Source organism: Antechinus flavipes, chromosome 6 (assembly GCF_016432865.1).
Source record: "Antechinus flavipes isolate AdamAnt ecotype Samford, QLD, Australia chromosome 6, AdamAnt_v2, whole genome shotgun sequence".
In the NCBI taxonomy this organism is placed as follows: domain Eukaryota; kingdom Metazoa; phylum Chordata; class Mammalia; order Dasyuromorphia; family Dasyuridae; genus Antechinus; species Antechinus flavipes.
Genome location: NC_067403.1, coordinates 237,597,251 through 237,609,522, shown reverse-complemented (window position 1 = coordinate 237,609,522; position 12,272 = coordinate 237,597,251). Strand labels below are relative to the sequence as shown.

The following is a 12,272-nucleotide window of genomic DNA, read 5'->3' as shown; positions in this document are numbered from 1 at the left end:
TGGGCATCTTTCTGACTTGGGATACCTCCCAGTCTGACCTTTGTCCAGGTTGAAACAAAAATCTCTAGCTGCAAGTTGAGGCTGACTCTACTTGTTGAAGCTTGCTTTCTTTACCTCATATTCTAAGACATCATCTAGACTCTTGTCTTCCCTGTTATGACATGGTTTCAATGATAGAAATTGTCTTTTTCTGACTACTGCTTTGAGCAATATGTCTTCTCTCTGAGAGAGACACAGAGGTGAATTCCTTGTCTTCTTCTGATTCCAAAGTCCACACTGTGGTTTCTTGTCTGTAGGAGAGACTTCGTGTCATCCCTTGTGCGAAGCCACGATGGCCGGCACATCCTACATGGGCAAGGACATGATGGCCGGCACATCCTACCTGTACAAAGCCACAACAGCCGGCACATCCTACACTTGCAACGACGGCCGGCTCACTCTGCCCATAGAAAGCCACAATGGCCGCCTCATCCTACATGTACAGAGCCATGATGGCCGGCACATCCTGTACGTACAAAGCCACGATGCCGGCATATCCTAAGTAAGATCCGTGAATTAGCAAGTCACCTCAGATGATCAGTCTTGTCAACCCTGTAAGGTTCCCTGTGATGGTTTATGATATGGTGTTGGTAAGAAAGGAAAAGGGAACTTTTCCTGAGGTACCATAATGCTGTGCTTAGAGTGTATGATATTTTACACATTAAGACTGGATAATATAATTCCCAAGAAGAGTAAGGAACCCATTTCATTAGAGTGAGACTCAACACCAATTGGCTGAGTTGGGGCCAGTTCCCATTTTCTCTTTCTTACCAGACTGGCTCCACATCCTATAATCATTTTTTGTTATTATGCCTGTGTAGAACACAAACCCATTCTCCTTGCCAGAATTCTAAAACCGAAGGTTGTGTCTTGGCGAACAAAACCCTCACGATTTGGGTTACAAATGGAGAGGAGTGCGCAACTTTAAAAGGTTCTTCCCGGGAACATCCCAGGAACCCTAACCACCCCCTCAGAATAGCAGGTTATTGAGTTAGTGGGGATGACTCAGAAAGACTCTTTAATTCTGGTCTAAAGAAGCCATCACAGCCCTGGAGAGGGGGAATAAAAAGGGAATCAAGTGGAAAAGGCTTCCACCAGCTGATGACTCACACACCATGGCCGTGACTCACCTCAGCATCACTCCATCAGTAAAAATGGAGGATAGCTTGATTAGTCACCATAATGAATTTTTCAAAGAAAGGATTCTCCCTTATAAATAATAATGAACTCGGGCTATATAGCATTTGTGTGTGAGATCATGACTCACCTTTCCACCATGCCGGGCAACACCAATTGTGTCATCTGCAAAAAAAGAAGAAAAACAAACTATGAGGACTGAGGATGCGAGCAAAGGACAAAGAGGGGAGAAGAGCCGCCCCCACAAAAATGAAGGGAACCCAGAAGCCGCCCCCCCATAGTCATTTATTTTTATATACTCTATCACATTTGGCTATGTCCAGAACCCATAAAGAGGAATCAGATCAAATTATGGGAGATAACATTGTAGATCCTGTCAGTGAGCCAGGATAAAATTAGTCTTGCCTGAAATCTAACCAAAGTCTAGAGATTCTGAAATAGGATGGAATTTCTAATGAAAAGGGCACTTACCCAACTCTCTTTTTAAAAAAGGGCACATGCTACCACAAGTAGACATATTGCCTACTGGTGTTTCTGAAATTTCCTCTTCTGTAGAGATTTTCAAAGGCCTTTGCTTTTATGGGATTGTTCAATTTTTTCTAAAACTACATCAGAAAGCAATAGACCAACAATATCTTAAGATCATCTTAAAAGTACTTTAAGATTAATTTCTTATGGCTCTAGCCAGAAACAAAGAAAACTCTGGTCATAAGAAGCAAAAGAACAACTAAGTGGTTATAAATCTGTTATAGCTACTTTATTAATACCAAAATTCATATTTGCATTTTGAAGGACTTTCTTTGAAGAAAGGTTGTGCATATAGCTGTTTATTCCTATGAAAATCACTTCCTACTTTTTATATAGCTTGTCTTTACCCAAGAGTTCTGGCTCCATGCTGTAGTAGAAAGAGAAAGATCCTGGATGCCAGAAGTTGAATTAAGAAGCCTTAAGGACCCACCATTTGCCAGACACTGTGCTAAGTGCTAGAGACACAAAGCAAAAAAAATGCTTGGGCAGGAGATGGTGCAAGAAGCAGAAAGGAGGCCCGGGACAGTAGATGGGGGGCATGAGGATGAGAGGTACAAAAAGCTGGGGGCCCAGGGGCAGGGCATGGGTTACGAAGGGCTTTGAATGCCGAGAGGATTTTATATTTGATTCTAGAGATGACAGGGAATCACTGTAGTTGGTTAAAAAGGGGTTGACATGGTCAAACCTGCACTTTAGCAAGATTAATTCGACAGCTGGATGGAAAACGAGTGGGAGTGAGAAGAGATTTTGGAGAAGGAAACCAACCGGCAGCAGCAGTCTAGGCTTGAGCCAATGAGGGCCTGCATCAAGGCCTGGTGGGAAGTGTCAGTAGAGAGGGAGAGGAGATGTTTCAAGGTCAAATCGAGAGGATTTGGCAAAGATCGTAAACGTGTGGGCGAGAGAAAAGTGGAGGACAACAGGCTGGCAGTGTGGGTTTGGGAGCCAGCTCCGTCCTCCTTGGGGGCGGAGGCAGCATTGGCAGAGGACCAAAGACCCGCACCCAGATCACCTGGGGGGGGATAGGGAGGCGCGCAGGGCCCCTCAGCTTTTTGGGACCCAAGTTTCTACATTGTGGAAGGGACCCCAGAGGGAGGGTCACCTCTGACCACCGAGAGCTTCACTTGCTGCCAGAGAAGGAGCATGAGTATCTAGGCCAGAAGGAGACAAAGTTAGCTCTAAAGCCCTTCAGGGACACGGCAGAGTGCTGCCCGAACAGAAGTTGGGCCAAATGAAATTCTGGGCAGAACAAGCTCTGGTATTATCAGGGTTCAGAGACAAAAGGCTTTCCAGCAGGGGTGTGCACCACGAGGTCATGTTAACATTACTACAAAATAAGACCAACCAACACATTAAATGCATGCATGAAATGCTGCATGAAAACAAAACTCTAACTTTATGCAGTTCAAAAGACCTAATTCCCCTTTCTGTCACACTTTATCTGTTTAAAAAAAAATCTTTCCCCCCTGCACATTCAATCAACATAATGGATTCACTGGGGTCATCTTACATTCCAGTCTCTTTATCATAAAGTTATAGCCTAAGTCACTTTAATTAAATTTTCCCAAAAGGAATCACCTATCACTGCTAAGATGCCATTTAGTCCCAAACTCTCTATAATATTGAGTGTGACAACCAACTGCCCTGATGTTGGAATACACGGGAGCCACCTGGCAGTGGCTGCTGGAGATCCAACCTAGACCTGCAGAAAGGATCTCCTTGTGTGAGAGGATGACACAAGGAGACTGAGAGGCCATTGCTGTTCTCTGACCTCTCTGACTGAGAGGCCATTGGACATTGACCTCTCTCCTTTTCCCTCTGCCTCCAATTTATCTCATTCCCAGTCCACAACACCTGTGTCAGCAAAGGCTCCCCTTGCAACTCCTTCAGATGCTATGATCTACAGCTGTGGAGGCTCTTGCAGAACTGACCTGTCCCTTAACACCCTAAGGAGCCACTAAAAATCTCTGATTGCCGAGATCAAAACTCTTTTCCCTGGCCACTTTTCTTATTTGAGTTATACACTGTCTACTCCCCACATGAGAATATGAGATCCTTGAAGGCAGGATTGTCCAGGAATGCCGAGCCAACAGCTTTATTTCTGTACTTGTATTACTAGTGCACAGCAATGTCCCGCAGATAGTATATTCCCAATAAATGTTTAGGGATTGACAAGAGGTCACTGAAATGGTGATAAATAAACCAGATCCAAGGAAAGTATGATTTAACCCAACTTAGAATTCTTTTAGGTATATGACCAACGAGCAATCACGTGAGGCACCTATCAGACATAGGCTCTGTCTGCTGCCAAAGTTGCGTACAGTCTGGTGGAAGAGTTCTATTTCTATTCTCTTTGCCAAAGAGAATGCCAAAGAAAAGAGCTGCAAAGAACAGAATAAAAATGGATAAAAAGAAGTAGATGCCCAAGATAAATAAGGAAAGAGTTACAGAACACTTAGCTCTCCTTGAAGAAATTGAGTGAGCTGGCTCAGATAACTTTTCTCCTTGGGTAATGAAAAAAATGGCAAATAGGCAGGCTGAACCACTTTCAATGACATTTGTAAAATCGTGAAGAAGGGGGTGGCACTGCAGGACTGAAGAAAGGCAAATGTTATCATAATTCTCAAAAAAGGAAAGAGAATGAGTCTGCAAACTATAAGCATGACTTCGTGACTATGTGTCTTCTAAAACATATTACTAAAGAAACAGGTAATGGGCATTGCAGAAAAAAGGTGATCACAAAATGCCAGTGTAGCTTCATCAAGAACAGTTATGCCAGGCCAAGCTTGTTCCTTTTCTGACAGACCAGGGGAATGCCACAGATACAAAATCATTTGATAAATGCTGGCAGGGCTGTTGGAAAACAGGTACATTAACATATTGGGGCTAGAAGTGTGATTTCAGCCAGCCATTGTGGAAAGCAATTTAGAATTATAGCTAAAACTGATGAGCAGGATGCTCCCAGAAAAATAAATAATAATAATAATAAAAAACCCTGGAAAGTCCTTCATGAATTCGAGCAAAGTGAAACATATTGTATACAAAGTAATAGCAATATTCTGGGATGACCAGCTGTAAATGGTTTTGCTATTGTCAGCAATACAATGATCCACAACTACTTTGAAGTACTTATGATGAAAAATCTTATCCATACCCAGAGAAGGAACTATGTCTGAATACAGACTAAGGATCCTTTCTTTCTTTCTTTTTAACTTAATTTTTCTTGAGGGTTTTTATTTTCATCAGGGTGGGAGATCTAGGTTTTCTTCTATAACCTGACATTAATAGAAATATTTTACATAACACAGTTTCTTCATTTGGATGGGGATACAAGAGAGAATTTAGAGCTCAAAAATTTTAAAAAACAAATATAAAACAAAAATTTTTGTTTTGAATGTAACTAGAGAAAAATATTAAATAAATAAAAAAAACTATACCAAAAAGCTATTAAACTGTGTATATCGTTTGATTTAGAGATACTGCTGTTAGGTCTAAACCCCAAAGGGATCAAAGAGAGAGAAAAATGTCCCATTATGTACACCAACATTTTTTTTTGGCTTTGTCACAGCAAAGTTTTGGAGGCTAAGGGAGTGCCCAACAATTGGAGAAATAACAAAATGAAAAATCTAAAAACACTGATCAACACAACAACCACAAGTGCCAGAGGACTAATGATGAGACACGCTAGCCCACCTCCAGATGGAGAGGTAACGAACTCAAAGACTGTAGATTGAGATGTTATATATATTTTAATGCGACCAATATGGGAATTTCTTTTGCTTGACTATATTTGCTGGCAATGGATTTTATTTTTCTTGCGTTCTCAATGGGGAAGATAGGAGAGGTGAAAGAATGAAAATTTGAACATAAAATAAAACTGAATCTAAACAAAAGCATTTAATAAAGTATCTCATGCTATTTTTTTGTGGAAAAATGGAATGATGTGAGCTGGATCAAGGTATAATAAAATTGATTTAGAACTAGTTGAATGAGAATACTTAAAGAAATCATTCAACTCTAATGGCTCTCTACCTCAGGATCAAATATAAAATTCTCCATTTGGTGTTCAAAGCCCTTCATAATCTGCCCTTCCCTGCTTTTCTAGTTTTCTTTTGTCTTGTTCATCTATCTCCAAAGGCTCTGAAATCTGGTGAGATAGACCCTGAACTTTTCCTCACAGAGGACAAGCTATTTCCTGACTACTCCTTTTTCCTGGATGTCCCCATGCTTAGAATTATCTCCTTTTTCATCTCTACCTACTCAATCCTTGGCCTTCCTCAAATCTCAGCTAAAATTCCACCATCTATAGAAAGCCTTTTCATTGATCTTTAATTTTATATCTTTCCTCCATTGATGAGCTCCAATTTCTCCCACATACACTTATTTGTACAATTTTTTTCCATGTTGTTTCCCACATGAGACTGTGAGCAAAGACTCTGTTTCTGCCTCTCTTAATACGTATTCCCTGTACTTGGCACAGTACTTGGCACTTCAGACATGCTCCTGGACTGATTGACATGCTTCTACAACGATTTGGAAGGGGGATTTCCAGTGCAGTGCCCTAAGGATCTGATTGCTCCTGTGTAGTTGGAATATTTTTTATCAATGATATGGATAATAGCATCAATGGCATGGCATCTTTATCTAGTCTGCAGAAGACTCAAAGCTGATTGGCTAATATAAAAAAATTACAGAATCAAAAGCTAAAAAGACTGTCATGAAAAGCTAAGAAATTAAACTGAAATTAAGAAAATCTAATAAATGTAAAATCAGTCTTAAATTTGAGTTTAAGAAATGCCCTTTACAAGTAAAAATACAGGGAATATGGGCAAAAGGGGAAGTAACAGGTTGCAATGAGACAAATTTGGGCCCAAAAAAAGAAAAATGGTTTTAGGTTCAGCTATCTCTAGAAGTAGAATGGGCATCCTTGGGAAGCTGCAGGTTCCCTCTCACACTGTGAATCTTCAAGAAAGGACGGATGAGCATTTCTTGGGTATGCTCTCAGGGAATTGTGTTTTAGATATGTATTAAATAAAATAGCTGTTTGAGGTTCCCTTTTAACAAAATTCTGTGATTCCTTGTTATACCAGGAAAAAAAAAAGAGGTTTAATAGTAGCAATCCTCTACTCAAATTTGTGGGGACAGTTAAAAAATACACTGAGATGAAGCAATCACTTCTCTTTTGAACCTATAATCAGAGTTCGCTCAAAGTCGAACTTTATCACCTATGTGACAGCCAGCTCAGAGTATGTGATCATCCATGTATAAATCAGAGTCTCTATGTTAATAAAGTGGGGTGATGCCGTGCATGTCTACTGTGCCATCCTAACATTTCTCTGCTAAGCATTCTGCCAACAGCCTCAATAAGGAGTTTCATCTGGACATGGCTCTTTATAACAATGGGATGATTCAGGTCAGTTGCAATAGATTTGTGATGGAGAGAGACATCTGTATCCAGAGAGAGGACCGTGGCAACTGAATATGGATTACAACATAATATTTTCACCTTTGTTGTTGTTTGCTTGTTTTTTTTTTCTTTTTGTTCCGATTTTTCTGTGCAGCATGATGAACATAGAAATATGCTTAGAAAAATTGCACATGTTTAACCTATATTGGATTATTTGCTGTATGGGGAGGAGGAAGGAAGAGAGAAAAATCTGGAACCCGAGGTTTTATAAGGGTGAATGCTGAAAATTTTCTTTGCAGGTATTTTGAAAAATAAAAAGCTATTACAGAGAAAGCAGACTTGTAAAAAAACAAAAACAAAAGCAAAATGAGGTGCATCAGAGCCCAGGCTGCCCCAATTCAAACAAGTATGAATAGAATCATGCCATTTTGAAGCCAAGAGTTTCTTAGAAGTAAATGCTTTTAACCAACTGGCAAGTGGATTCATAACAAAATAATTTTTAAAATTCTATTATATTAGTAATCTGAAAGCAACCAGGTAATAATGGTGTCACAGTGTATGTTTGGCAGTAATGAGGCAGCAGCTCTCCTGGAAGTCACACCAAAGCAATCCAAAGCACATAACCTTTGAAAAACTGTATAATTTGAATTCTGTATTACCGGGATCACAATTTGATTAGAAATTCTTAGACTCATATCTGTGAGAACAACATAATACTTACTGCACAGGAGGAGAAAGCCTAATTAGATCAAGTTGATCAGATGCTTTGAGATCCTCAGGTGAACAGCCAAATGCTTCTTGGCTGTTCCCTGTGTAACTAGTCTAAGTCTTTGTGGTACAGCAGTCCTCCCCCAAAGACTCCAGCCCCGTCATTCAAGATGGAAAATCTCCCCTTTCTAAAACAGACAACATTTTTCATGTCCTAGCTTGTGTTTCCTTAGAGAGTCAGCTAGGATTGTCAGAGACCTCCTGTGGTGAAATCCCAATTTATCATTCATAGAAAAGAAACCCACTTTTTAAAGGAGAAAAGCAACACACAAATCATTGATCTAAAATGTATTTTTGATGCCTTTTATTTTGGGTGATTGGGTGTTTGTGGGCATCCTTCTACACCCCAATACTGACTCCACCTTGGACACTCAGACAAAAACCACCCAGAGTGATGGCATCAGAACGGCACAAGCAGTAATTGCTTCTGCAGAGGTGGAAGACATACTCCGTTCTCTGCCCTCCACAAGCATGACGCGTACTACTAATCTGCAATACTAAAAATAGCTCCGATTTACAGTTTCATAGTTTATTCATAACAAATCACACTTAAATACTGCTCTGAGGGTTTATAAAGGGCTTTCTGAAACAGCTCTGATAAGCAGGTACAATGACCAAATCTTCATCTTAGAGGTGAGGAAGCTGAGGCTTTGAGGGGTTAAAGCACCTGCCCACAGAGCTGAGGCAGAACGAGGCTGGAGCCTGTGGGCCTCATGCCCAGGGCTCGGCACCATCATGCCCCACTGACACCAACATTAAATCTGTGTGTGTGTGTGTGTGTGTGTGTGTGTGTGTGTGTGTGTGTGTGTGTGTGTGTGTGTCTGTTACAGATCATTTTCCACAGAGTATCACTTTTTTAAGTCCCAAATCTTTCATTTCAAAACTCTAAGTGGACACAAAAATAAGCCACACATGGCATCAGCAAAACAGACATTAGTTTGATGAGGTAATACAGTGTGGTCTAATTGATTTTTTTCTAAAACTTGAGCCATTTGATCTACAACGGGGTCGCTGTTCCAAGTTTTTTAACCAAACAGTGTGCTTTCCCCAAACTGTCAGCATCTATCAGGTTTGTGGGCAATTCCCTAATTTTTCCAATGAGGTGCGACCCTATTTGTGCTCCTGGATCCTTCCTAAGTACTCAGACCCACATCATGTACCTAGCCATGTCTACGGCAGCTGACGGGACTCTTTCAAGCCCAGATATGTCATCAATGATTCCAAAATGCCCACTCCGAGGACTAGAGGATTAATGGCTGATTTCAAAAGGAATTAAAGAGGCCTGTGATCCCGAGCCAGTATGCCAGGCAGAAAACATCTCTGGAAAAAGTAAGAGGCTCTTGCGGTTTACTTGTCTGCCGCGGGAATCGCCTTACAGCCACAAAAGGACCAGAGCCTGATCTGCATTTCTCTGAACCTGCAGGAGCCCTATGCAGACCAGAAGGCCTCCCTCCCTGACCAGACCCAGTGGGCCATGGGATTACCAAAGGGCTCCCTCTGCTGGTGTCCGATGGCACATCCCACGCCTTCTGCAGAACTGAGAACACCCTCAGTAAACATGCATTTCATTGGTACAGGAGCCACGACATAAACTGTAAGACCGCTGGGGACAAAATGGAAGCACAGAATCGGCTCCTCAAAAGCAGCCTTTGCGAGGGCCGCCTGCCCGCGACACAAGGATTTAGAGAAGATGGATCCTGTCTGTTCGATACCCTGGAGTTTCTCTGGTAGAAGCATATGCTTCACACAAAATCTTTCTATGTTCAAGACTGTGCTTAAGTCTCTCCGAAATACAATCAGGCTCCTCACAGTCCCTCAGTGCTCAAGAGCTGGGCAGACGGTGCTCTGGCCCCTGGGCCCAAGCAGCCCGTCCCCTCCCCACCCAACAGCCCATCCAGAGGCGACACTCACTAACCCCTTCATCCGCCCGGTCAGCGTCAACAAGCGTTTGTTAAACCATTACCCTGCATTAGACACTAGAGATACGAGTGGAAAAGGACTGATGGGCACGTCATGTGTACGAGCTCTGTGCCTTGCAGGGGAAACACAAACGAAAGAGGATCTATTAGGAGCTTCCTGTGTTGAACCCTGGAAAGGCAAAGACAAACCCCGTCCTCAAGGAGCTTATGTTTTCCTAGGATGGGAAATGTGTCCATGGGCACATGGAGAAGAATACAAAATCAGTGCAAGGTTGTTGGGGGGTGAGACACTGGAGCTGGAAGGGGAGGTGACCATGAGGGAGCCTTTATGGAGAAAGCTTGGGAGCCTAAAAGTGAGCACGAGGAGGAAGGGCCTCCAGGCCTGAGGGGCAGGCTGAGCGAAGGCCCTGGGGCTGAGCTTTGGCTGAACTCTGAGATTAGCCAGGGGGCACAAGGGCTAGAGCCTGGAGTCCAGCGTCGGGAGCCGGACTCAATCCCTCAGACACTCAGTAGCTGAGTGATCTGGGCGAGACGCCTCCCGTTTCCCTCAGTTTCTCCAGCAGAAAACAGGAACAGCGGCAGCCCCCTCCCCCGCTGGACCAGGGGCTCAGGGTTTCTGGCCACACGCCCGCCTCAGACATGGCGGCTTCCTTCCGCAGTACCTGGGGGCCCGCTGTCAGAGGGGCCACTGGCGATGACACCTGAGGAGAGATCCCAGGTACCAGACACTCTGCTCAGGGGCCAGCTTTCTTCTCCCCCAGAGAAAGTGGGAGGAGAGTGCTGTGGGACGCCTCCAACGCCATGCCAGCCATTGGGCCGGGGTCTCGGAACGGCCCTGCGCCAAAGGCCTCCGTGTGGTAAACCATCGCTTCCCTCAGGAGTCATGCTTTCTTTACCTTCCAGCACTACAACACTTGCTACAATCTGCCTTTTTTTTCCCCCAAGTTCTCCAGAACCACCTCCTGGCTTGGAGGGAGCCTCGAGAGCCCAAGGCTGGGCTGGCAGGGCTCCGTCAGGCCCAAGGCTGGAAAGACCTTGAGAAGGCGCCCCAGGAAGGTCTGAGGATGATCACTCAATGCCCAGCCTTGTCAGGGGGCACATCAGCCTGAGCCCCAGTCTTTCAGGCCAACAACTCTTAACTCTCAAAGGTTGCCAGCATCTGCAGACATGCCCCTGGATCACTGAAAGACTAGTTATAAATTTGGAACCAGGTTCTCTCCCATGATGCCAATTTTCTAAGGACTCCCATCCATTCTCAATAACTTGAGGCGTAGCATTCTGAGGGTAAGGACTGAGGTCCTGCTCTGTGTCCCTGGGGCTGGCCCGTCCCCTATTTGCTGGTTCTTCATTCGAGGCCTTGCTAGCCCGGCCCAGGAGGGAGGCCCCCATAACTCCATGGCCTCAGTCTGGAGGAGGAATATTCACCTTGCATTTCTGTTGCCTTCAGCTTGTAGCCTCCACACCCCAGCCCTTGTTCACGGGCTCCTCGGGGCCACATCTGAGTTACCCCAACTCAGATGCCTTCTAGCATGTTACTTGGCAGAGAGGTATTTATATAACTTGGACTGATTTAAAATTAAGCAGCGTTCTCTGATCACATCTCAACAGGGCAGCCGGAAACAAAGGTCTCGGAGGGCTTGGTACAAAGGTTTACTGGCCTGTCGGGGTTGTCATGAGCAAGCTGAGATCCTGCACTGCTTTGAGATAGGACTTAAATTGAAAACACGTATTAAAAAAGAAACAGCTTACCTTACAAACAGAGATGATGTTAACATTTATCAATTTATTGATGATCTGCCAAAAAAAATAAATTAAACATTACTTTCCAAGCAGTTCATTTAGAAGTAACTATTGACATTTTATAGATATTATAGTTGTCCTGAAACTTGACCTGAGAATGTGAAGTCCTTAAAATGAAGGCAGAAATGAGTGAGAACAAAATTAAAAGATCCTGAGAACTCACATTTCTGGAGCATTTTATGATTTATGAAGGGTCTGCCTCACAACTACCTTGCCAGGTAGTCAGTAGGACATGCATTGTGCCCATTTCGGGGAAGCTAAAGAAGGGTGGGATAAAGGTTCCAATGTCACTCCCACTGCAGCTGGCTCTCCCAACGGTCAATACCAGAGCCAATTATTTCCCCTAATACAACAGAGTTGAGTTCATTAGTGAGCTGGGAAGAGCTCTATATGTAGTACCGGGCTTTTTCTTCTGCCAAAACTGCATAACATCAATTACCTCGACGAAGCTCCCTGAACCTCAGTTTCCCCCTCTGCAAAGTGAAGGGGAAGTGGTCTTGATGGCTCTGCGGTCCCTTCTCTACTGTTATGATTCCATTAGACTTAAAATGTACGACCACTAGAGCACTTCTCCAATATTTCTGTTCATGGCACAGCGTGACTCATGACATGAGGACCATTAGGGGAGAGTAAAGAGAGAGGACACATCCACAGGCCTCTGAGTTTAACCCCTTTGA

The 12,272-nt window shown here is 43.4% G+C and overlaps 1 protein-coding gene across 1 annotated transcript in view; it reads right to left on the bottom strand.

Annotated features, from left to right (window-relative positions):
• Positions 1 to 12,272, bottom strand: part of HSD17B12 (hydroxysteroid 17-beta dehydrogenase 12) — a 132,302-nt gene that overhangs the window by 26,891 nt on the left and 93,139 nt on the right. Inside the window, exons 6-7 of the mRNA XM_051967473.1 lie at positions 11,545 to 11,589; positions 1,307 to 1,341 (exon numbers count right to left, since the gene is read on the bottom strand). Of these exons, the coding sequence (XP_051823433.1) occupies positions 1,307 to 1,341; positions 11,545 to 11,589 (80 nt within the window). The remainder of the gene's footprint in view (positions 1 to 1,306; positions 1,342 to 11,544; positions 11,590 to 12,272) is intronic.